General features: G+C 41.7%; 1 protein-coding gene across 1 annotated transcript in view; it reads left to right on the top strand.

The window, feature by feature from the left end:
- The first annotated feature begins 13,360 nt into the window (after positions 1-13,360).
- STAM (signal transducing adaptor molecule) overlaps positions 13,361-26,229 on the top strand; it is a 66,330-nt gene continuing 53,461 nt past the window's right edge. The window contains exon 1 of the mRNA XM_075552456.1: positions 13,361-13,591. Coding sequence (XP_075408571.1) covers positions 13,552-13,591 — 40 coding nt within the window. The 5' untranslated portion in view covers positions 13,361-13,551. The remainder of the gene's footprint in view (positions 13,592-26,229) is intronic.

The following is a 26,229-nucleotide window of genomic DNA, read 5'->3' on the forward strand; positions in this document are numbered from 1 at the left end:
AATGCTTATATATTAACCTGCACATTGACTATTTGTTTTTATAGATTAAAAATCATCTGATCACAGGATCAACCCATAACACCCCTCCCAGGAGGATGAACAACGGAAAAGTGGGTGAGGGGTGACAGAGGATGATGTAAGATATGAAAATAATAATGTATAACTTAACAAGGGTTCATGAGGCAGGGTGGAAGGGGGAAGGAGGGAGAATGGGGAGCTGATATCAGGGGCTCAAGTGGGAAGAGAATGCTTTGAAAATGATGGCACCATATGTGCAAATGTGCTTGATACCCTGGATGAATGTATGGATTGTGATAAGAGATGGAAGAGCCCCCAATAAAAGTATTTAATTAAAAAAACCCTGATTTTTCCTGAATTGAAATTTTTTCAAATGTTTTAATGTTGTACAGGTCTGCTAGTTATGATCTCTCTCAGCTGTTTTGTTTGCAGGCAATATACCTTCATTTTTGATAAGAACTCTTGGGTGGAGTAGTGGGTTAACAGTTGTACTAGTGCAAGGTCAGCAGTTCAAGTCTACTAGTGCCCCTGCAGGAGAAAGATGAGGTTTTCTACTCCTGCAAAGATTCACTGTTGGAAAGCCACAGGGGCTGCTCTGTTCTGTCCCACAGAATCAGAATTCACTTGGTGGTTTGTTGTTTTAGTTTGGTCATTGTGAGTTGACCATAGTTGGTGCTGAGATTTTTTAAATAGTTGAAATACAGACTTTATTAAATTTTACATTTCTTCATATATAATTTTGACTTTATTATGCAAATCTAATTGTACATTACAGCTATATATTTTCCTCGGGTTCCTAAGGTTCTCTATTGCTTCCTTAAGTCTTTTTCTTTATTTCTCTTTAAATCATTTTATTGGGGGCTCGTACAATTCTTATCACAATCCACACATACATCCATTGTATGTCAAGCACATTTGTAAATCTGTTGCCCTCATCATTCTGAAAACATTTGCTTTTTACTCAAGCCCTTGGTATCAGCTCATTTTCCCCCTCCTTCTCCATCCCCCCTCCCTCATGAACCCTTAATGATTTATAAATTATTATTATGTTGTCATATCTTACACTGCCAATGTCTCCCTTCGCCTTCTTTTCTGTAGTCCGTCCCCCACGGAGGAGGTAAGTCTTTGTCTTTAATGTGCTTCAATTTATGTAGTTTCTGCTTCTCTTCTTTCATGTTTAATCTTTTATTAATCCTTTCTAGTGAAATTTTCACTTCAGATACTGCATTTTATTGGGAGCATTTACAGATATTATAATAATCCATAATTCAATTAGATAAAGTATAATTGTACAATTGCTGCCACATGATTTTCAAAACATTTTTTCTTCTTGAACTCTTTGATATCAGTTCCCCTTGATCCCCTCCCTCCCCCACCAGGAGCCTCTCTTATATTATATTATTATTATTGGCATACCTTACACCATCCCATGTATCCATTCACGTACAATTCTGTTATTCGTTCCCCTCGAGTGGAGTTATACAGTCATCTCTGCTGTCCATTCTCCCTCCGCTCCCACCTCTCTTCTCGTACCTTCAGGGAATCAGTACTCCCATTGTATTTTAATTAAAAAAATTTTTTTTTTACAAAGTAACCTTATCACCTGAAAATTACTCTCCATTACACATAATACATTTGTCAAACTTGTGATTTCATTCTTGGAAACATTTTTCAAACTCATCTGTTTGGATGGCTGACAGAACTTCCTTAATTTTTTCCTTCACCTCTCCTATGTCATCACATCACTGTCCTTTCATGTTCCTCTCTCTTCACTTGCAGAAGCAAAAAGAAGTCGCGTGAAGTGAGGTCAGGTGAGTAAGGTGCATGGGGCAAGAGAGGCATGCAGGTTTTTTGCTAAAAACTGGCACACTGAGATAGCTACGTGAGTAGGTGCATTGTCGTGGTGGCAAAACCAGTCCCCCATTTGCTCCTTTTTGGTCTTGCACTGTAATGCAATCTTTTCAGAACCTCTAAACAGAAAGCTTGATCAACAGTCTGACCTGGTGGAATGAACTCCAAATGCACCACGCGTCAACATTTTTCATCCATGAGATGGCCGGAATGAGGTTTGTCATTGATAGACATTTCACCTTTTTTGAAATGAGAAAATCACTTGTACACTTGAGTTTTCCCCATAGCGCTGTCCTTGTGAGCTGCGTTCAACATCACAACAGTTTCTGAGGCATTTTTCTCTGAGCAAGAAACAAAAGTTCACAGCTGCATGCTGTTCTTTTAAATCAGCCATCACGAAAAAAGAGGTTTGAGCAAAATTGCTTTTACGAACAATTCACTGTGACCAGAGCGCCTTCCGAGGCCATGCTGCTGGGAGCACAAACTCTGAGTCAGTTGCTGGAAGCTCGCCTACTGGGAAAAAAGTGTACTACAAAAGCTCCTCCCAGCCCAGCATAATTCCGGGGCTTTTTGGGTACCCCCACCCCAGATGTATCAGTGACACTGATTACAATCTTCAAGTTGTACAACCCTATTTTCACGACTGACCACTATTAACATCAACTCACTGACCCGGATGCTGTACTTCGACCCTTCGAGTTGCTGTTGTGAATTTGATCACATGCAATTTCGAAAGAGCTCTATACCCACAGGAGACATTCTTTTCTAATGAAAGTAAACTATTGCTTGGTTTAAAAATTACTTCAGAGGATAGTTCCAGTGTAAAGTTTAAAGATTTTTATCAGGACAATAGTTTCAGACTGCTATGCAGCCTCAGTGTGGCCAGGAAGTCTGTAGCCTATGCATATTTGAAATCTGTCCCATAGTTTACCCCAGGATCAGGAATTTCTTATAATCTTTATCAAACCTTGGATCAAAACACTCAGTGATAGTACCTGAGCTGTTTGGTCCTTTTACTGGCACACTTCCTCTCTCTGCTTTATGGTCATGTGCCTGTAAATCCTTGAATATATTTACCATTTTTATAACAGAGTGTACATTTTTTGTCTTAATCATATTGAATGTCTTGATCTGTGGACCAAATGTCTTCTTATTTCATTTACTCTTGAGTGTGTCTGGTAAGTGTAATATTCAGTGGTTATGGGTTGGACTGCAATCTGCAGGGTCGGCAGTTTAAAACTAGCGGTCTCTCCAGAGGAGAAAGGCCGGGATTTCTACGCCTGTAAAGAGTTTCAGTCTCGGAAACCCACAGGGGGTTGCCATGAGTTAGCACTGACTTGATGGCAGTGAGTGTGTGTACTTTTTTAGTATTCCTTTTGTTGTAGGGGATAATGAGAGAGAAGATTCAAATAGATTTTAGAGAGAACCTTTAAATAAGTCTTAAACGAGAAAAAGACAATGACACATGATTTAGTCACATGGCTACATCATTTTCACTGACATATGGTTGATTCCAACTCACAGTAACCTTAGAGGGGAGGGCAGAACTGCCCCGGTGGGTTTCTGAGACTGTAACTCTTTATGGGGGTAGAAAACCTCATCCTTCTCTTGAGTAACAATCGGTAGTTTTCAACCGCTGACCTTGTGGTTAGCAGCCCATCTGGTAACAACTATGCCATCAGGGCTCCTTGGTTACATAATTAGGATATGTAAATAAAGGAAATCATCACAAATCATTTGTTTGGCAGATTATAGTTGAAGGTGGTACCTGAAGTGGGAAAGGAGCCATGATTCTAGTACATAACTAAGACACGTTTACAGGATTGGTTCTGAGGCAACCTGACCATTTTGGCTGGGGTTTGACTTATCACCATGTGACCCTAGTATCCCAATTTCCATCAAAGGCACCTCAAGGAAGTCACTGAGGGCAAGATTGCCACGGAACCACCCAGGACTAGCCTGGGAGGTCATACAAAGTGCACTCTGGCTGAGGGAAAACGTTTTCACATTGCAGGCCAATGTGAAGAAACGCAATGGCTGAATCTGTGTATTTGGGCTCCCACTGTAAACCGAGGCCTCCCACAGCTGAGTGCTCAGCATTTAACTTAATAAATACACTTCTAAGAATTCCAGACTTTGTTTTGCCCTTCAGTAGCTTGCTTGCTTGAGATAGTTTTCTTCTGCTACCAAGACATCACCCCTTTAGGGCCGCTAATAAACCCTCAATGTGTTCAAGGTCTCTCCCCTCTGCTTTTGGAAACTTTAGTCTTTCCCAGATTTTTAACCTCTTGGAATGTTTCAGATGATCATTCCTTGGCAATATCCTATTTTTCTGCAAATACACACCTGTGTCTGTAAACTTCTCTCCACCACCCCAAATTTCCCTAAGATGAAAACAATTTGCTGTTAAAAATTGTGTTTAAAAAAAATTCATCCTGGGGAAAGGGAGCACTCAGTAAACAACTGCAGAAGGAAGGTTATTTATGTAAAAATACAGCTCTCTCCCTGAAAGCCCGTCCCCTAGTCTAGTAGTTTACCCTACCTGAGAACCCTACCTGAGATAAGCTTTTTGGTTTTCAGGGAGTGCCTGGGGAGATGTCTGGTGCTCTTTAGCGTTTGCCGAGCTTCTTCCTAGTGCTGTCCTCTAGATTCTAGCTCGGTGGCCTCCCCTAGACTAAATAAAACACACACCAAAAAACCCTTCAATACAGTCAGATCTTCAGTTAATCTTGGGTTCCCTTCTTGGGTGAGACCAGAAACTAACTGCAGGAAGAAATCCAGGACAACGATATGGCTCCCTGAGCAACTTGGGATGACAGTCTGATTTTGTCTATGAGCTCGTGTCTGAAGTCCATTGTTTCACGTATTTTGTCTAGTGTTCTATTTGTTCACGTTAAATTTGGATACAAGATGTTTACAGGAACAGCTCCTGTAAAAAGACTAGAAATACACAGATCAACAATTTAGAGAAAGCTTGGAACAACGATGAGTAAAAAGTTACAATATTGTGGTTGTTTTAACAGATGCCTCAAGTGCTGTGACATGTTTCTTCTCCCGAGGTGGGCTCGGTTTCTTCTACTTGTGAAGATTGTGTGACCACTTTTGCATGGCTGAAATGATGTGGCCGTGACCCCTGTCAGACTTTAAGAAACCCGTTCCTTGGAATTCTCAATCTTATCACTCATTCACTAGCCGAGTGAAACCAAGCTGGCATTGGGGAGGCCGCATGTAGCTGTTCTGGCTCACTGCCCCAATGACTCAGCCAAATGCCAACAGCAATTGCCAGCCGTGTGTGAGCAACCCCCAGCTGTTGAGGCAGACCAAACTGCGAGCCACCTCTGATGACACTGCACGGAAGAGAGACAAGCTGTCCCTGCCGAGCCCTGACGATATTTCTGATTTGTCAGGAAAAGAGATATCTTTATACTTAAGGGTGGTTTTTATACAGTAATAGAATTGGAACAAGTATATCATTATCTGCTGTCGCAGATATGGCTACAATATTTATGGCTTATTCCTGGCCAGGAACTGAATGAGAAAGGCTGTCAGGCTGTGATATTCAGTGGAGATTTTGAGAAGACTAACAAGGGAACTGGAGGAAGAGCAGGCAGGGTAGAAAGAGTTGCATATTTGAAACCATGAGACAACATGGGATGAGCTTTGAGAGTTACAGAGAGGACAGTTCAAGAATTCGGGTTTGAAGGCAGGCAGCTCTGCACATTTCCAATCATGTAATTGATTTTGTTCAAAGACTCTCTTTTTCATCACCTTTACTGCAAAAAGGTCTCACAGAGTACTTTCAGCCCTATAAATGATACCCGGCACACTTAGGAATTAATATTTATTGCATAACCGAGTGACTGATGAATCATATGCAATATGTTTTTGGAATGTTAGATTGGATTATGTCTCTCCGATAATGTGTGCTGTGAACCTTAACCTCTAGGGCTGTGGTTACAATTGCAGGAAGTGAGTTGTCTTTTTTGTTAATGAGGCAGAGACACTGTACCGTATTCACTATCTTCTGAGATCTAGCAGACATTAAACAGCCTAGCAAGGAAGACTCAGGAAAAAAAGACGTACTGCCCAGGAACCGAACGTCAGAAGAGACGAGGGCTCTCCTTCAGAGCTGATAGAAAGCCTTCCTCTGGAGCCAGAACCTTGAATTCAGACTTCTGTTGTTAGGTCTAGTCTGTTCCAACTCATAGTGACTCGATGTACAACAGAATGAAACACCACCACTCCTGGACCATCCTCACCACACTGTCCTTATGTTTGAGCGTCCTAAATTGTGAAGAAGAAAAAACTGCTAATTAAAGCCATTTCTTTGGGGAAAGGATTTATGTTGAACTGCTAATCATAAGATCGGCGTTCAAAACCACCAGCCATTCACATCTTGGGAGAAAGATGAGGCTTTCTGCTCCAGTAAAGAATTACCATGTCGGAACCCCTTGGGACAATTCTATGGTGACTTAGAGGGTCTCTGTGAACAGAAACCAACTTGATGACAGTGAGTTTTTGACACACGGCCTTGAAGAGAATATTAGCAGGATTATGCATTTCAAATGCAAAATGCTGGTGTTGTCTCAGGAGGCGGTGAGAAGAGCTAAAACGCCTCTGTCACCTTAGCGACGACAGATAGCACCAGCAACAGAATATTGCGAGACGTGTGGATCTTAAATGTGCTTCTGGGGAGCCTTTAAGAAAATGAACATGTGATTCGACAATGGAGGAAAGGTGATACTTTTGTGATGCAGCGACACAACACCTGTTTGAATTTTATTCAAATGTCAGGTGGAAGATACAACTTGGAAGTGATAAAATGAAGTATTTGGCTAAAGGTTTTTCTAAGCAAGATCTTAAAAAAGGGCCACCTTGGTTTCATTTGGCCACTTAAAGTGTTAGAGGAAAGAGATGGGCTTAAGAATGAGCTGCCAAATGAAAAGATGACTTCAAGTTCTGGAAAATGCAGTTCTATAAATTAAGGAGATGCGTCCAGTGGTATCACACAGGGGATACGTCCAGGGGGTTCTGGACTGCACCTCCTGACACTCAGAGGAGCTGACACCAAAATGACACAAGGGCTTGTGGTGGCAGATGGGCTATCACAGGGGGAGTGACGAAGGCAGTGGTACCAGTAGGGATGGTGGCCCGTGGCACCGAGTGCCAACCCATCAACTGGCCCTGCTCCCCCTATCAGTTAGGATGCTTGCGGGGGGTTTTCTGTGGTTGTCCACCATTGGGGTAAAGTGGGGAGCCTCAGCCTTGGCTGATATGAAAGGAGCCATGGAATTGGACGACAAGTGGGGCCCCACAGGGCAGTGCTTAGTCTTGTGCAGGGGTAAGGGAGAAGCAGTCCCCCTGCCCACTTGAAGGGGTCTGCAACACAGTGAACTGTTTAATTTTGCTCTTCTAGCACAGCCTTAAGGCGCCTTGGTGGTGTAGTGGTTATGCACTTGGCTGTAATCTGCAGGGTCAGCAGTTCAAAACCACCAGCTGCTTGTGGGAAAAAGACAGGGCTTTCTACTCTGTAAAGATTTAGTCTCAGAAACTCACAAGGAAAAGTTCTACCCTGACCAATAGGGTCACTATGAGACAGCATTAACTCAATGGCGGTGAATTTGGTTTGGGAGCACTCTTTGGTACTCCTACAAATGACCTTCATTTTCCTTTTTTATAAATCATCTTATTAGGGGCATATACAACTCTTATAACAATCCATACATCCATCAATTGTGTAAAGCACATTTGTACATTCATTGCCCTCATCATTCTCAAAACATTTGCTCTCCACTTAAGCCCCTGGCATCAGGTCCTCATTTTTCGCCCCCTTCCCCCTCATGAACCCTTGATAATTTATAAATTATTATTTTGTCATATCTTGCCCTGTCTGACGTCTCCCTTCAACCTCTTTTCTGTTGTCCGTCCCCCAGGGAGGAGGTCACAATGTAGATCCTTGTAATCGGTTCCCCCTTTCCAACCCACCCTCCCTCTATGCTCCCAGTATCACCACTCACATCAGTGGTCCTGAAGGGATCATCCGCCCTGGAGTCCCTATGTTTCCAGTTCTTATCTGTACCAGTGTACAGCCCCTGGTCTAGCCAGACAACCTTCATTTTTTCTAATGGGTTTGAGTAAGGAGACCAATGAAAATATTGATTAGGACTATATGCTTCAGTTCTGATTATAAACAGGGTTAATTATGTTTGCCATTCTTCTGGGAATACAACGAACCATCACAGAAGCTGTTTGTTTGCTAACCCATTGAGCTGCAGCTGAGTGCCCTTCTGTTGAAGCTTATAGCAGAGTGGCATGCCCTTTGGGCATTTATTGGCAACCTTAAAAGAGCTCTGTAATATTGCACAAGTATAACAGAGGTCAAAGGGCTGTGTGCCTAATTGAGACAACCCCCAAAGACCTGCCTGTGGACAGAGCTGAAAAGAGGCTGTCCTGCCTAAATAATTGTATCCTGGGTGTTTCCCATTTGAATTGTAATCTGTTAACATTCTAACAAACCCTACAATTGTGAGCAACATCTGCGAATTCTATGTAGTTATTACAATGAAAGAAAGTAAGAGGATGGAGCAAGTATGGAGCTCTAGGGGAATGTTTGGTAGACTAGAGTTAAGAAGGACAGAGTGGGAGGCACATCTGATTTTTGCCTGTGGTAACCACACTTGGAAGCCTGAAGTGAGATGGAGATAAGCCCCACCCCCCACTGTTTCCTTAGACTGACACCATGAGTTACCCCCACTAGGTGACACCAACTCTAGTGGTATCTCTGCTGTTGTCTGATAATTTACACCAAGGATGTAGCTACACAATCTCATTACAGAAATTAATTCTGATTGATTGATGGATCTAATCAACTACCACAGAAGTGTCGCTAGACTGGGGAGACAGAGAAAGAATTTTTTCTTGAAATTCTACATGCTTGATTAGTTTGATAGGCATGGTTCTGTTTCTGTGAAAGAGGGCTATTTGAAGTTTTACCCTACCACTAAGCCCCATTATTGGTATGGTGTCCAGTCACTATAAGTGTTTAATCTGCACAAGTCAAAGTAGGTTTATATGTGCATAATTTCCTTTTCTCAACAGTACTTTAAATTCTTTTTTTAAAAACATTTTATTAGGGACTCATACAACTCTTATCACAATCAATACATACATCAATTGTGTAAAGCACATCTGTACATTCTTTGCCCTCATCTTTCTCAAAGCATTTGCTCTCTACTTAAGCCCTCTACATCAGGTCCTCTTTTTTTCCCTCCTCCCTTATGAGCCCTTGATAATTTATAAATTATTATTTTGTCATATCTTTCCCTGTCCGACATCTCCCTTCACACCCTTTTCTGTTGTCCGTCCCCCAGGGAGGGGGTCACATGCAGATCCTTGTAATCGGTTCCCTCTTTCCAACCCACTCACCCTCTACCCTCCCAGCATCGCCACACACACCACTGATCCTGAAGGTATCATCCGCCCTGGATTCCCTGTGCCTCCAGCTCCTATCTGTACCAGTGTATAACCTCTGCTCTATCCAGACTTGCAAGGTAGAACTCGGATCATGATAGTTGGAGGGGAGGAAGCATTTAGGAACTGGAGGAAAGCTGTATTCTTCATCAGTGATACATCACACCCTGACTGACTCATCTCCTCCCCTAGACCCCTCTGCAAGGGGATCTCCAGTGGCTGACAAATGGGCTTTGGGTCTCCACTCTGCATTTCCACCTTCATTCACTAACAGAACTTTAAATTCTATACCACTGGCTAAATTGATGACACTACCAATAGAATCCCCTTGTGCTACAAGGGGATGCTTTAAGTTCTCTATCTTAAAGTGATGATGCCTCTACTGTGAACCAGAGCCTTACATACGAATGAAGGACTTGCCCTTCATTCCAACCCCAATCTAAGAATTGATACCTACTTGATACCCTCATGAAGAGATCACTGAAATTACGGTTACTATAGCAAAGTTTGGTGAAGAAACCAGATGGTGCCTGGCTACCAGCAAGAATAGTATCTGGGGTCTTAAAGGCTTGTCTTCAAACAAGCAGCCATCTAAGCGAGGTATCATCTAAGTCCATACTGAAGGAGCACACCAGGTTGTGTGATCCAAGGATTGTAAACACTAAAATCAAAATCGGAAGGAGGGAATAGTATCAGACATTAATTCTGAAGACATGATTTGCAGAAGGCTGTGGATGACAGTGGAGGTCCAACATCCATGACAATGGAAGCTCACAATGAGCAAGAGAAGAAAATGTTTTGAAATTGATTGTGATCACACCACTCTGAATATGATTGAATGATTAAATTGTATGACGTGAATTATATGCCAAAACTAATTTTTTTTAAAAAAGGAAATTCTATATGCTTTTGGAATTCTTAAAAAGGTTTTTCCTGAAGTTTATTTCTATATTGATACCTTCATTAGTTTTCATATTAAGGCATTTTCAAAATTAAACTAAAATTAATGGGATTTAAATCCCTAAACATTAAAAAATTTTAGAATACATATATCAAAGTATCTTAATGTGAATTTGATATATTCTTTGTTTTCAAAATGACTGCACTTTGTAAAGTGAAACTCCTGCAGACAGTCCTCTGAAGGAATAATAAAAATTTCACCTCAGTAATACTCATCTAATTTTTACATTTGGCTTTTATATTTTACCTAATAAAAACCTAAAAAAAGGAAAATGGCTAATTATGTCAAGGCTAATGTGCTTTATTTCTTGACTATTTCCAAGGCTCACATGTGGATTATGAAGTCTTAAAACAGTTTGATCACTAGATTGTTGCCAGTGACAGAATAAACTGTCTGGTTACTGGAGTCTAATGCAAGACTAAAATGCATTTTCATAAATATCTGTCTATGATACAGGACAATTATGATGGTGTGTCCCAGACACTGCACAGAAACTTGACATAAAAAGTCATCTCAATTTTTCAGCCAACTTAGCAATCACAAGCAGGTTTTGGAGAGAGGACCCGGCTTAAAATACTTAGTAGCACACAAATTAAAATCTGTATACTTGTCTTAATGAAATAGGAGAGCACTTCAAAAGGTCATGGAAAAATTCCATTAACTCTCAATTCCATTTTCCATGATCTTTAGAAGCCCCTTTGTACTATTAATAATGCTTTGGTACAGCACTGTTCTCTCAAAAATTCAACAAGGTGGTACTAATTGTACAGTATTTTGCACATGATGTTTTAATTTTTCCTGCTTTGAATAGAAGCCATTATTATATATTTTTGGAAAATAAACAAAAAATAAAAATTTAAAAGTCACCCAGAATATTAATACTCAGTGGTAACCATTTCAGTATGTATTCTTTCAGATTAAAAAAATGAGACTCGTTACTTGTTTAAGGTATCCTAAATATCTCTATATAGATCTATATTATCACCTTTAATGACTATAGTTTTTTTTATATATCGTATATACTAGAATTTATGTTGTGTGTTTTCATATTCTGACTCATAGCAACCCTGTTAGAGAAAAAATGTCCTACAAGGTTTCCTAGTCTGAATTCTTTATTTATAATTAAAAGATCACTTTATTGGGGGATCTTACAGCTCTCATAACAATCCATACATCAATTGTATCAAGCATATTTTACATATGTTGCCATCATTAGTTTCTAAACATTTACTTTCTATTGAGTCTTTGGTATCAGTTCCCCTTTTTTCCTTCCTTCCTTCTTCCCCCCCCACCTGTCCCACCTCACAGTGACCCATTGATAAATTATAAATCAACAAGGGCTTTGGAAGTTTTTAATCCATTTGAATCATAATTCCATTGTTATCACTGTTTTTTAAGCACCAAGATGTGAAGTAATTTGATTAATGTTGATTAGTGTTGGACATTTAATTAGATTACAGTGCTGTGATATTGACCCACTCTTCACTAATTGACTTGGTTAGATTCCAAAGAATAGGTCGATTATGTGAAAAGGGAAGATGACCACACCATTACAGTAACTGAGAATCATGGCCCAGACAAGCTGACACCTAGCCTGCAGCATCACAATCGGCATTACTCATTGCTGGCCACTGTCAGACAGCTATTGCTAATGCTAACTATCATTTGAAATGTTAAATAACATGAGTTGATATATGCATAAATAATATCGTCATAAATAGGTTCATAATTTAAAATTATCTTTGGGAAAAATTCCACCAAGTGGGATTGCAGGGTTCAAAATTACATTTTAAAATTCCCAAACACTTCCTATGGGAGTTTTATATTCATACCTCAATCAACAATAGGTCCCTATATGATTTATTACATTTTGATGAGCAAAAAGGAAAAAAATGCAAGAATTAACTACTGTAAAACCATCTGCTTTATTCACACATTCCGTAGTTAGGAGTACAAATTCATTTTAATTGATTTTTGTAATTAACTTTCATAACCAGTGGCTGTGGAGTTGATTACTCCTTACAACTCCAAACCTGTCAGAGTAGAAGCTGTGCTCCATCGAGGTTTCATAAAGCTAACTTTTGGGGAGTAGGTTACCACGTCTTTCTTCCTAGGCACCGCAGGGTGGACTCAAGCCTCCAACCTTTGGGTTCCCAGTCGAGAGAGCTAACTAACTAGCTACTTTTAATGCCACGATACCAATTCTGTTGTGGACGTGTTAAAAAATACTTATTTCACATGTAATATTTGGAAGTATAATTGGGGCATAGTTTATGTCATCTCAATTCATATGCAAGATGCTCTTTGTACATCTTGTTCTAACTGGAGCGCAAACCATCTACGAAATACGCTTTAAAATTTTCCACATAAAAAGCATTTTCATGAAGTCAACCTATAAGTAAAACTGTTAATTATTCCAATGGCTAGGAAAATCTAGTTTTTATTTTTCGGTTTCCTTTTTGCTCAGCTTTGGGGGCAGGGGCAATGTACAAATCGTTGAGTAGCATCTCCTTTTTCTAAAATTCCCACCTCCTGAATGAAGGCACCGAAGGATGCGCGGGTAGGTGCGAACGATCCCACGCTCGGCACTCCCGTCTTCGAGGATTCCGAGCAATCCATTCAACTCACGTGACTTCATCCACACCAGCTGCACGTCGCCCTAGGTAGCGAACTGAACCCCCAGCCTTTACACCTAGAACTGAAGGGGTTTCCCATTCCTCTCCATAGGGACTACAAGGTTGGAAAAACGGACAGCGAAGCAAGAAAAGGGCGTGCTAGACCATTCCTCCTTTCTCTGCAGCCTCTGAATCACTTCTGGGGGCTTTAGCTGGCTCCCGCACGCCTGAAGGACCCCACCTTCCAGGGACTCCTTGCTGAAGAAGCAAAACACACAGGCATTTAAAGCTCTCATTTGAAAAAGAAATCTCTCATTTGCAAGCGTGACTCGTGAAAAAGGGACTCGGGTGGAGGGGCCGCTTTGGCGCGGCTTGTTTCGGCGCGGCAGGTTCCGGGCAGGCAGCGCTGCGGACACCCTGGTTCCCGGCATGCTCCGCGCGCCGGGCTTTTCATCTCTTTCGCTGTTGCCGCCGCTGCCGCGGTTGCTGGGGGAGCCTGAGGTTTGGCACTGTGGCGGACCCTGCAGAGTCTGCCTTTACTACGGTTTTTGCCTGAAGCGTCTTCCTTCCTCCTTCGCACTCTGACTCCCGCAGTGTCTAGGGGGAGTCCCCGTGGCACCTCGGCCAGCAGTGGAGATGCCTCTCTTTGCCACCAATCCCTTCGATCAGGATGTTGGTAAGTGCTTTTGCCGCTCCCTGCCCGTCCACCCTTAGACCGAGTTCCACTCTGCCCGCTCTCTACTTAGACGGTGGACCCCGGGTTCCTCTTCCTCAAGATCCCTGGTCCTTGGGGTTTGGGCGTTCGGCGCATCCTTCTGGGGACTCAGCGAAACAGGCCTTGGACGAGGAATGGGTATCGAAAGAACTGCTTCAGGAGCTTGTGCTAAGAGCCTGGGCGGAACAGCTGGTGTGTTGTCTGATGTTGGACAGAGCTTCTTGAAGAACTGACTGGAGTAGTATTATAACCCTGTAATGTAGTGTCTACCTGGACAGGTAATACACTCCAGGGTCTAGAAGAAATGCTTTACATAAGCTTCCTTAGACGGTTAAAAATCCCATGTTTTCAGTGTCTAGAAGAGGGAGCTTCTGCTTAAGAAGATAATGTTGTGGGAGACGAAGATGACATTTTTGGCAGTCAACAAACCTGTGTCAAGTACCTGACCCATTTCGGTGCCCTTTAAAGCCCTGGACTATAAGGTTGGAATAAGACCTTGGATCTGGAAAGGAGTTTGAGATGCTGAGTTTTTGTTGTTTTGCAAATGATTGGTCTTAGGTTGGATCATACCAATTCAATGGGCTAGCTTTTTCCTTTTAGTTTTTAGCTCGAGGGAAATAATTCAGGATGTCTGAGTATCCTGGCAGGGAGTCTTGGGATGATTTGAATGTACTTAGGGCCTACATTGGCAAAGAAGTGTGGACTTGTGCCAAATGATATGACATAGGCAGACTTTGATAATCACACCAGGACAGAAATAAAACTTCATGGAATTAGCTATATATCTATCTATGAAAGACAGGTGTTCTCTAAACACTTAGTTACAGCCATCTCTCAAGCTTTCGAGTTTGGATTTTGACTGGAAAGGAGTTGACTCTTCACTTTACCAAAGTTACTTACGCTTTTTGAGCCCTGATGTCTTTCATCTTTGTACTGGGGCAAACACACAGCATTCTGTTTTGTGATTGAATGACATCATGGCTAGTGGGCCTACTACAGTGCTTTACTATTATTGCAATTGCTAATTGTTACCCCACCTCAACCCACTGCCATGGCCCATTCCGACTCATAGCAACCTCTGTAGGATTTCTGAAGCTGTGAATCTTTACCAAAGCTCATCTTTCTCCTGAGAGTGGCTGGTGAGTTTAGACTACTGATCTTACAGTTAGCAGCTCAACAACACTATACTGATGGCAGTGGATTTGATTCTTTGATCTGGATTTGGGTTCTTTATGGGACATGGTACTCAGAGATAAGAGATACAATGATGAACAGGACAGTTATTGCTCTGAGCACTCTTACCATCTACTGCCTTAATCTCTAGGGCAAATACCTAAAGCATAGTAACTTCTTAATACCTGTTATCTGGCTCTAGCATTTCTATCCAGTTTTCATAACCTGGTATGAACCTTTGTAGCAGAGTTAACTTTGCAGAGGGCTGCTAACTACACAGGTGAGCAGTTTGGACACTCGAGTCACCCTGAGGGAAAAAGATGAAGATCTGTAGCCTCAAAATCCCTAGGAATCAGTTCTACGCAGTCTGTGGGGTCACCCGAGTAGGAATCCAACTAGATGGCCGTGAGTTGAATAGAATTGTTGAGTTATGAACCTTTTTGTCCTACTTTTTTGGTCCCTACTTTTTAGAAGACAATTTTTGGTGACAATATTACAAAACCAAACACACAACTATTCAGTTTCTACATGTGCAGTCAGTGGCATTATGTGTCACCATTCTCACTCTCTGCCGATATTGTGATGTCACCATTGGTTTAGATTCTCTGCTCCTTGCAGTTCTAATCTCTGTTTTAGATTGTTTGGTTTGAACTCATATTGATTAAGAGGACAATTCTCAAAGCAAGTATTCCTTACGGAAAGGTAGAGCTATCTGCTCCCACAGAGATTTCCAGCTGTGGAAGCGGGGCAGCTATGAGCTGGAGTCCACTTGGTGGCTGTTTTTGTTGGGTTGTTTTGTTTAGCAGTAGGATAATTATGGGTCAAGATGTAAAGATTCCAGGCATTCGATACAGGATCCTCTGAAGAATCCAATAAGTATGTGTTTATATGGGTTACTGATATGCTTTAGACTTATAACCACACGGTCAGCAGTTCACACTCATGGGATAAAGTTGAGGCTCTTCTGCCTGCCACCCCCCCCCCCAAAAAAAAGAAAAGATTTGTAGCCTGAGAAACAATATAGGGAAAGATGAGTTAGAATCAACTCGATAGCAGTGGGTTCTTGGTTTGAATGTACATTTCCATTGGATTTGGATACTTAATATTAAAACTTTTCTCTACCCATATTACCCAGTTTAAATACAGTCTTCCTGTCTTTATGTATTTGTCTCTATAACCTTTTGAACATATCCTCGTGTTTTAAGGCCAACGCAGAATCCAACTTGTTATACTTGAATCATTTCCTGATTACGCTAACCTAGGGTTTCTCAACAGCAGCACTATAGACATTTTGGATCAGTTGCCCAACCTTTTAAGTATGTTTAATAGCATTCCTGATACTACCACTAGGTACTAGTGGCACCTGCCTTACCTGTAATCATGGGGGAAGTAAAGATCTGACGTAGCTACATGTGTTAAGGGGAATGGGGGTATGGGAAGGGACAGAGTAATTCCTAATTGAGAGCCATTGTTCATCCCACTATAATTTCCACTCGTTTCCAAGTTCCTGCAGTACTTTTTGTCTTTATTATTTAGCATTAATGGCAGTTACAGTATATCTTAAGGAACCCTGGTGGTGCTGCTGGTTAAGCATTTGACCGCAGACCTCAAGATCAACCCTTTCACACCCACCCGCAACTCTCTGGGAGAAAGAGGAGGCAGTCTGCTCTCCCATAATGATTGACAGTCTTAGAAACCCTGAACTGTGTTGCTATGAGTCAGCACGGAGTCACCTCAGTGGGTTTGACTTGGGATCTGTGCTATCTTAGTCATTTTAGAATTGCCACATAGTGTGTCTAATAAATGTTTGTTGTACTGAAAATATTTCAGCGATACCTCCTAGGTAATAAGTGTCCTGAGTATACATAATAGGGTCTGTGTTTTGTTCTAGTGGAAGTTGCTTTATAGAGTTAGGTTTAGTACTTGGATTCTTGCGTGATCCGTATACTGAAATATAGAAGGGTAGTCTAAGAAGACCCTTCAGAGACTAAGCAAGCAACTTACCGACAGAAAAATATGTTAACCTTCCTGCTAGTACAATAAGCAGAAAGCCCTGTTTAATGTTTCTTCACACTTCACCACTATGCCATGTAAAAGCAACTAACTCAATGTGATGGAATTATGAGTCACTTAACGTTTGTATACAGTTGCACTTTTTCCAAATGAATTACCTTCTGCTTTATTCCATGCACTGAAACAGAATCAGAAATCCACTGACTGACTTAGGCAGAGAAGAAATATGGTGATTGCTTTTTCATGAAAGAAATTCCTAGCCCTGTGACTAGAATGACAGCCCCATGAGGACCAGGATCTTTGTTGAATTGTTCACTGACATACGCCCAGCGTCCAGATAGTGCCTGACATTAGCAAACATTTGTTAGTATATACTGGATATATGAATCTCTTTTTTGAAGATCATTTCTTGCTATTACTCAACTCTTGATTTCTAAGCATATTTCATTACAGCAAGCTTTTATTGAAAATTTCTGGTGATTTCCTTCTTGAGTGCTTAGCCCTCCTTTTTGGTATAGTTATGTACATCAATCAAGGGACCCTGGTGATTCAACAGGTTAGGCATTGGACTGCTAGTTGAAGGTTTGGCAGTGCAAACCCACTAGCCATTCCTCAGGCTACAGTTAAGACAGTTTTCTCTGGAGCAGAGTTCAGCTCTCTGCTGTAGGAATCCTATGATTTGGAATGGACTCATTCATTGGCCCCTGGGTTTAGTGGATGTTTTTTTTACTTCCAGGACACCAAACTTCTTTAGGTTTTCTGCTTCATTCCCTTTTAATTTTCTTGCTCTGGAGATCAGTTCTAGAATGTATTCACTTTTAATGTGATTTCCCTTTGGCATCTTAGGAGGCAACGTAGTTTAGTTTAAAGAATTTAAGACTCTGGAGCATACTGCATGGATTCAAATTCTGGGTTTGCTGCTTACCAACATTATGACTTCGGGCTAGTGGCTTAATACTCTCAAAACCAAACCAAACCTATTGCTATTGAGTTGGTTTGGACTCGTACGGAGCCTGTAGGAAAGGGTAGAATGTCCCACAGGATTCCCAAGGCTGTAATATTTACAGAAGCATACTGCCATACCTTTCTCCCACAAAGCAGCAGAGTGCTTAACCACTGGGCTACCAGGGCCTCTTCCATGGAACATAGGGATACTAATAGTTTGGGAATACGGGGTACTAGTTCCTATAAAGTTCTTAGGAGAGTTAATGTGCATTAACTTTTGTAACACACTTAGACTTTCTATGCTTTTTATTTATAAGAAAGTATTTAAAATATATTAAATACTATAAATATTATATTCTTGCCTCAGCTTACTACCTGAGCTCCAGATTTAGAGATCTATTCAGCATCCCCACATATATGTTTGATAGGAGTCTAAAAAGACATGTTAAGAATGATATTTTTTCTTATTAGTATTTCTTGATATTTCAAATCTAATGTTTAGGCATCATCATGATTCTTCTTTTTCTCTCATATGTACTTATTCTCTAAAGCTTTGGATTTTATTTTTTTTAATTTGAGGGGTTTCAAGAAGCTTGTGAGAATTGGAATTGAAGGATAAGAATTAAAATATAAACTTTATCAATCTAAGTTCCACCAAGGTGAAGACACTTTTGTAAGCAATGATCTCAGAAGTTTAATCAATTCCTAAAAAAGTAAGGGTACTGGGACTTTAACCATGTCAACAGTCTTTTTATTTACTGAAGAAATATGGGTGTGCTTCCAAGGTTTATTTAAGATCAGTGAGATGTAGTCAATTAATATGACCCCTTTTTGTTATTTATCATAATCCTTTTGTTATGTATCACAAATCCTAGCCTCTATTCTTGCAATTATAATCCCATTTTGGAGGGAATTTTTCGATAGGCTAGTGGACAGGATTAAGGTGGGCTGTATTTGAGTCTCTACCTTACGAGCTGGTATACACCACTCTTTTTGCTTTGGGATTACAGTCTGCTGAAAGAGAAAGACCACACCTCCATTTAAGAGAGTTAGCCTCAGAAGCAGAGAGAAAAATCCCAGGATCATTAAGGAAGAAAGCTACTAGTTGAGTATGTTTGAGAATCCTGCCTGCTTGAACTGGTTGAGGCACTGAGACCATAGGCTGAAGTTAGGATACCATGAGACAGAGTAGAGGAGCAGAGCCAAGACTGTGAGGCTGTGAGGCTGTGAGGCAGAGCAGTGGGTGGGCTTCTTGGTCCATGGAGACTAAAGGCTGAGAGATCACATGACTGAGAGGTCAGGCCAGAGAGAGATTTGGCTGCTGGAGACCCATGATTGTGTGCCTACTACTTTCTGATATTGTGGTAACTTGCCAACTTCTCTAATAAAACCCCAAACCAAACTCACTGCCATTGAGTCATGCTGACTCATAGTGACCCCGCTCTGTGGTTTTCCAAACGTTTAACTGTACAGGAGTAGACAGCCCAGTCTTTCTCCTCTGGAGCTGCTGGTGGTTTCAAATTGCCATCTAGATTGTAGCCTAATATATAACCCCTACATCATCAGGTCTCCTATTAAACCCCATAATTGTGAATTTGGACTGAGTTTTCTGTGGCCATTGCAATGGATTACTGTATAAACTCGACTATAAGCCGACCCGAATGTCAGCTGAGGCATCTAATTTCACCACAAAACCTGCATAAAAATGTGCTGAAAAACTCAGCTTATACACGAGTATATACGGTATCAAACCCAGCAGAAAAGTAGAGTGCTTTGGAAGGAATACTTGGTGTCAGAATAGGGTAAGAGGATAGAAGGTCGAAGCCTGTCTGACCTCTGCCTTGTGGCAGTTGGCCTTGGGTTGGTTTGGCATTGGAATCTACTTCTCCCTTGTGTATCCAGAGGAGGTCAGATATGGCCTTAGTGCTTTTTTGGCAGTCAGGACGCCAAAGTCTCAACTCCCACAGCCACTGAGTTGCTTCTGACTCATAGGTGAGAAAGAGCCAGATCAGGACTGTAAATTCATCCCCAGAGATCTTCTACTCAGACATAGGAAGCCGCCCTTATTTGAGAAGAGGAATGACCAGAACGCTGGCTTGGTGGGGAAGGGCTCTGATGAAGCTGTCCGAGGCATTTTTCGGCTAAAGCAATGACTTTCTCAAAACGCTTTCATAAAAGCAGTTGTTACTATTTTTGTGGCCCTCGAAAAAGTAAGCAACCAAATAACCATGTGCACCTCAAAAAATACTGCCACGAACTTGGCTCTTGAATGTTATGCTTTTGCTTTGAGTGGAGCAATTCCACATGTTGGTAGCCACTGCTTTGATGGTTCTGTGTCTGCAGGATCCTATTGTAAAGCCACATTTCAACCCCTTTTCTGGGTCCTCAAAGAAAAGCTTCCAAGTCTTTATCCCACTTATTTGAAATTTTCATCAAAATCACTACTCTTGTCTGCAGATGCTTTGGGTCAATAATTTTGGCACCAGTCAAGTGGAAAGTTTGATCCTTTTCAATTTTTCACTCATAATTGTGCAACCAGAGGTGTTGGCTGCTGTTTTTGCTGTTAATCGTTGGTCTTCTTCAAGTAGGGCACAAACACGATTAATTTTTTCCAAAACAAATAGCCCTCTGAGAAAGTGGGCAAAGGACCTGAATAGACAATTCATGAAGGACAACACCCGAATGACTAACAGACATGAGAAAATGCTCATGTTCACTAGCCATTCGGGAAATGCAAGTCACAACAACTATGAGATACCATCTAACACAGATAACTGTATCCCAGTTTGAAGAAACAACAAGTGCTGGAGACTGGAACGCTTATACACCGCTGGTGGGCTTGTAAATACATACAGCCACTGTGGAAAAGTGATAGGGAAATTCCTAAAACAGCTGGCAATAGAAATAACATATGATCTGGCAGTAAAATTACTGGGTATCTGCCCAAAGAAGTGGACAGTTCATGCACAGACTTATGTTCTTCCCTGTTCACTGCAGCACAGTTTGCAATAGCAAGAAGTTGGAAACAGCCTAAATCCCTATCACTAGAAGAAGGTGTAAAAAACCCTTTGGTATGTAGATACTACTCATTTCTCAAAAACATCAACGAAACCATGAAAAACCTCTCCTGCTATGGAGGGACCTGGAAGACATTGTGCTGAGTGAAGTTGGTCAATCACAAAAGGACAAATACTGTCCCCACTGCTGTAGAGACAAGCAACAGGGCAGGTGCAAGTTCAGGCTTGCTGGTCAGGGTAGGTAGACAGCCTGGTAGAGAGCCTGACCACTGCCAAGGAACCATGTACCATCCTCTCTAGGGGTGTATTTTTTGATGGCCAAGTTGCTGGAAGGCTCTTCACACCAGCTGGGATCAAATTGTCAAGGAATGGGGAGGGGCTGTTGGCTGTTTAGTGGCTGCCGTGCAAGCTTATAACAAAGTCCCCCTGGACAAACATACACTCCTATCAGAGATGAGGGATACTGAAGGGAAAGTCAAGTCAGGAGAAGGGAAAGGGAGCAGTTAGGTCTGGGAGAAGACAGGTGCATGTCTGTAGGTAGAAAGGGTGGGGAGGAGAGGAGACAATGACTAGCAATATTTTTAAGAACCCTAAGTGGGAGTAGGTCCGGTAATGCACACTTAACAAGCCATCCTGGCCTGAGGTTCTACACACTCCCTGTGGACTCAGGTCAAATACCATACAACATTGGGACATTGCATTCTCCATAGTCAAGACATGCACCACCTCCAAAAGCCAAACCAGAGGGATCTGATGTGGAAACTCCACTGGGTGAACTGTTCTTCACCTGCAACCAGAGGACTAAAGACTGAACATTCATGGTGTTTGAAGAAGCAGAAGACAGCTATACTAGGAGTTTTGGATTGTCTGTAGGCAGATAAACATTGACTTAGTACACTCTATTAAGATCTATGTTAAAAAAAAAATTAAAAATAAATAAATAAATAAAAATAAAAAAAATAAAAAAGATCTATGTTATTCTGAGATGCCTGTCATTGACAGTCAATGAATATTACTGTAAATTTTGCCTGACAACCAACTCCCATTGTTTGTATAAATACCATCCAGCTATGTCAGAATTTAATCTGTACAAGTGAATTATTCAGATGTTGCGATATGTTGTTAGCCTACACTAGTCCAATAGCCCTCTCTCAACAGGATTTAAAAAATCAAATTAGTACCAGGGGCTTATCAATGATAATATTAATAGAGTGTCCTTATGCTCCAAGGAGATGATGAATAAGATTCTTTATTATAAATTAACTAGGAGGTTAAATTACATAGGTTTTTAACATTTACAGGGTTAAAAAAAACAGATCCAGGAAGGGATTTGTGGTTTACATTAAATGCTAGCTCCAAATTTTTTTCTAATTTATTGCCCTCATCATTCTCAAAACATTTTCTCTCTACTTAAGCCCCTGACATCAGCTCATTTTTCCCCTCCTTCTCCACTCCCCCCTGCCTCATGAACCCTGGATGATTTATATAATATTATTGTGTCATATCTTGCACTGTCCGACATCTCCCTTCACCCAATTTTCTGTTGTCCGCCCCTCAGGGAGGAGGTTGTATGTAGATCCTTGTAATCGGTTCCCCCTTTCCACCCCACCCTCTCTCCATGCTATCAGTATTGCCACTCTGACTTCTGGTCCTGAAGGGATCATCTGCACTGGATTCCGTGTTTCCAGTTCCTATCTGTATCAGTGCACATCCTCTGGTCTAGCCAGATTTGTAAGGTACAATTAGTATCATGATAGAGTGTGGGAAGGAAGCATTTAGGAACTAGAGGAAAGGTGTATGTTTCATCATTGCTACGCTGCAACCTGACTGATATCCTCCCCGCAACCCTTCCATAAGGGGATGTACAGTTGTCTACAGATGGGCTTTGGGTCTCCACTCCGCACTCCCCCTCATTCACAATGATATAATTTTTTGTTCTGATGATGCCTGATGCCTGATTCCCTTCAACACCTCGTGATTGCACAGGCTGTTGTGCTTCTTCCATGTGGGCATTGTTGCTTCTCACCTAGATGGCCTCTTGTTTACCTTCAAGCCTTTAAGACCCCAGACACGATATCTTTTGATAGCTGGGCACCATTAGCTTTCTTCACCACATTTGCTTACGCACCCACGTTGTCTTTAGCGATTGTGTTGGGAAGGGAGCATCATGGAATGTCAGTTTAATAAAAGAAAGTATTCTTGCATTGAGGGAGTACTTCAGTGGAGGCCCAATGTCCATCTGCTACCATAAATCTATTTCCATATCCTTATATATAAATACATTTACTTATGTATGTGTATGCCTGTATTTAGACCTCTATAAATGCCCTTTACCTCCTAGCTCTTTTCTCTATTTCCTTTTACTTTCCTCTTGTCCCACTATCATGCTCAGCCTTCATTTGGGTTACAGTAATTCCTCTTGGTTATATTACCCTTGGTCACGCCCCACCAGGCCTCCTACACCCTCTTAACCACTGATTTGGATCACTTGTTGTTCCATTGTCCCTGGGTTTGTTACCATCACTATCTTTCCCCCACCTCCCCCTCTCCCATGTCCCCCCGGAACTGTCGGTCCCATTGTTTTCTCTTTCAGATTGTTCATCCAGCCTATTTTATTTAGACAGACCTGCAGAGTAATAAAATGCACAAAAACAAGACAGAGCAAAACCAAGCAACAAAATAAAATAAAACAACAAGCCAATGACAAACAAAACAAAACACAACAACAAAAAAGAAAAGCTTGTAGTTTGTTCAAGACTGTTTGTTGGCCTTTGGGCATGTTTTCCAGTCGAGTCTGTTGGGGCGCCAAGCCCTGACCCCAAAGTCTATTTTTGGTATTCCCTGGGACTTCTTTGCTCTGTTCCCCTTGCTGTTCTGTTCCATGCCCTTAGTGTTTTTCCTCCGTGTGATGGGATCAGAATGGGCATAGTGCCCACACTGTGTCTCCAGTGTTGTCCCCTGTAGGGCTATGGGTCAGTGAGGGATGTCATATCTCAGGTGGGGCCATCCATATGGTCCTCTCTGTGGATTGGCTGCTCTGAGCAGGAATATCGTCCTCCAGGGTTGGTGTATCAGGGTGTGCTCCACTCTTTCTACCTCCTCCTTCATTTGCTCCCGTGTGCTCTGATCAGACACGACCCTCTCCTGAAGCTGCCAATTCAGTGCTGTCCTCTGAGATAGATTCTTGGGGTAAGGACAGATGTCCACATAGTTGGGATTGGGGCCAGCCCCTCAGACCTCTCCACTGGTTCCCTACTCCAGGCATGCCGCATGGTCATTTGCATCTTGAGCACCGGGTCACAAGAGGGACCGATCCCTCTTTCCCTTTGGAGATATAAACGATACCTTCCCCTTGGGTGGGTTAGTGCCCTGTGCCCCCACTACCCATTTCGTTTTAATTTTTTTTCTCCCCCACCCCCCCACCCCCTCACCCTACTTTTCAGTTGGCTATCATATGTATCCCTGGATTTGATCTGGCTCCTGCCATATTACCTGGTCCTCACCCCAGGAATATTTGTATACAGTAGCTTTTTCCCTGTGCCCCTTTTGCATTTTTTTTAAAGCTTACTTCAGCGGACTCATGTTGTACTTGTCCTTTTGGGCTTGGCTTGGCTTAGCATGAATTCCTCCAGTTCTTCCCATGCCAGTGATGTGCTTCATACGTTCATCACTACTATTTAGCAATGCATAGTACTCCATTGTATGTATGTACCACAGTTTTTTAATCCAATCGTCAGTGATGGAACTTTGGGTTTTGCAACTCCTTGCAATTGTGAACTTGCTGCAATGAACATTGGAGCAGAGGTGTCTGGCCCGGTGTCTGGCCCTGGTTTGTTTCTTGCCTCTTCTGGGTATATGCCCAGAGGGGCGACTGCTGGGTCATATGGTAACTTGATTTCCATCTGTTTTAGGTATCACCAGATCGATTTTCAAAGTGGCTGTACATACTTACAGGTCCACCAGCAGTGGATGAGAGTTCCTGTCTCCCCACAGCCCCTCCAACACGTGTTGCTTTTTGATTTTTTGAATTGGGCTACCTTTGAGGGTGTCAGGTGGTACCTTATTGTTGTTTTAATTTGCATTTCTCTTATGGCTAAAGATGGGGAACATTTCCTCTTGTTTATTGGCCATTTGGATTTCTGCCCCTGCGAAACTTCTGTTCAGGTTCTTTGCCAACTCGTCAGTGGGCAATTAGTTTTTTCTTTTTGGAAGCTAGCAGAGTATTGTAGATTTTAGTAACAAGGCCTTGTCTGATGTGTTATTGCTAAAGATGTTTTCCCAGTCTGTGGACTCTCTTATTACTCTCTTGGTGAATTCTTTCGATGTACACATGTGTTTTATCTTCAGTATATCCCATTTGTCAATTTGTGCCTCCTCTGTGTTTGTGTCCTTCCCTAGTTCTGATAGCGTATGTATTCCCTGTGCCAAAGTTCTCAAGTTGGTCCCAATTCCCTCATTGATGGCCCTAATAGTTTGGGGTTTAACTTCAAGGTCTGTGATCCACCTTGAGTTTATTCTTGTGCGTGGAATGAGATAAGGGTCTTGCGTCATTTTCTGCAGGTAGATAGCCATTTTTTTTTCCAGCACCGCTTGTTGAAGAGGGCATCCACTTCCCGTTGGAAGTTTTTGAGCCCTTTTCAACGATCAGTTGTTTGTATGCTGCTGATTTTATATCTGGGTTTTCAATTCTTTTCCATTGGTCTGAGTATCTGTCAGTGTACCAAAACCATGCGGTTTTGACAACTGTGGCTATATAGTTTGTGCTAAAGTCAGATAAAGCAAGCCCTCCCACTGTGTCCTTCTTGAGTTCACTGCTAATTCTAGGCTTCTTCCCTCTCCATATGAAGTTGGAAATCAGTTTTTCCACTTCTTTGAAGAAAGATGAGGGTAAATTGTATCGGGATTGCATTAAACTTATATGGTGCCTTAGACAGAACTAACATCTTTACTATATTGAGTCTTCCGATCCACGGGCATGGGATATTCTTCCATTTGTTGAGGCCCATCTTGGTTTCTTGTAATAGTGTTCTGTAGTTTTCTTAACAATCTTTTGGTTTTTAGTCATGTATATCCCTAGATATTTCAATTTGTGCTTGGCTATTGTGAAGGGTTCCATCATTTTGATCTCCTCTTCTGTGGACTTATCTGATGTGTATAGCAGTCCGATGGACTTCTGTCTGTTGATCTTGTGTCCTGCCACTCTGCCAAACTCCTTTATTGCTATCAGTACTCAGTACTCCCCTTGTGGAGCTTTTGGGATTTTCCATATATAAAATCATATCATCTGCAAATAATGATAGTTTCACCTCTTCCTTCCCCAGACGAATACCTTTGATGTCTTTTCTTTGCCTTAGGCTGTTAGTTAAAACCTCCAGCACGATATTAAATAAGAGTGGGGACAAGGGACATCCTTGTCTGGTCCCCTTTTTCAGTGGGATTGTGTTAGTCTTT

This window comes from Tenrec ecaudatus, chromosome 6 (genome assembly GCF_050624435.1).
Source record: "Tenrec ecaudatus isolate mTenEca1 chromosome 6, mTenEca1.hap1, whole genome shotgun sequence".
NCBI classification, from domain to species: Eukaryota; Metazoa; Chordata; class Mammalia; order Afrosoricida; family Tenrecidae; genus Tenrec; species Tenrec ecaudatus.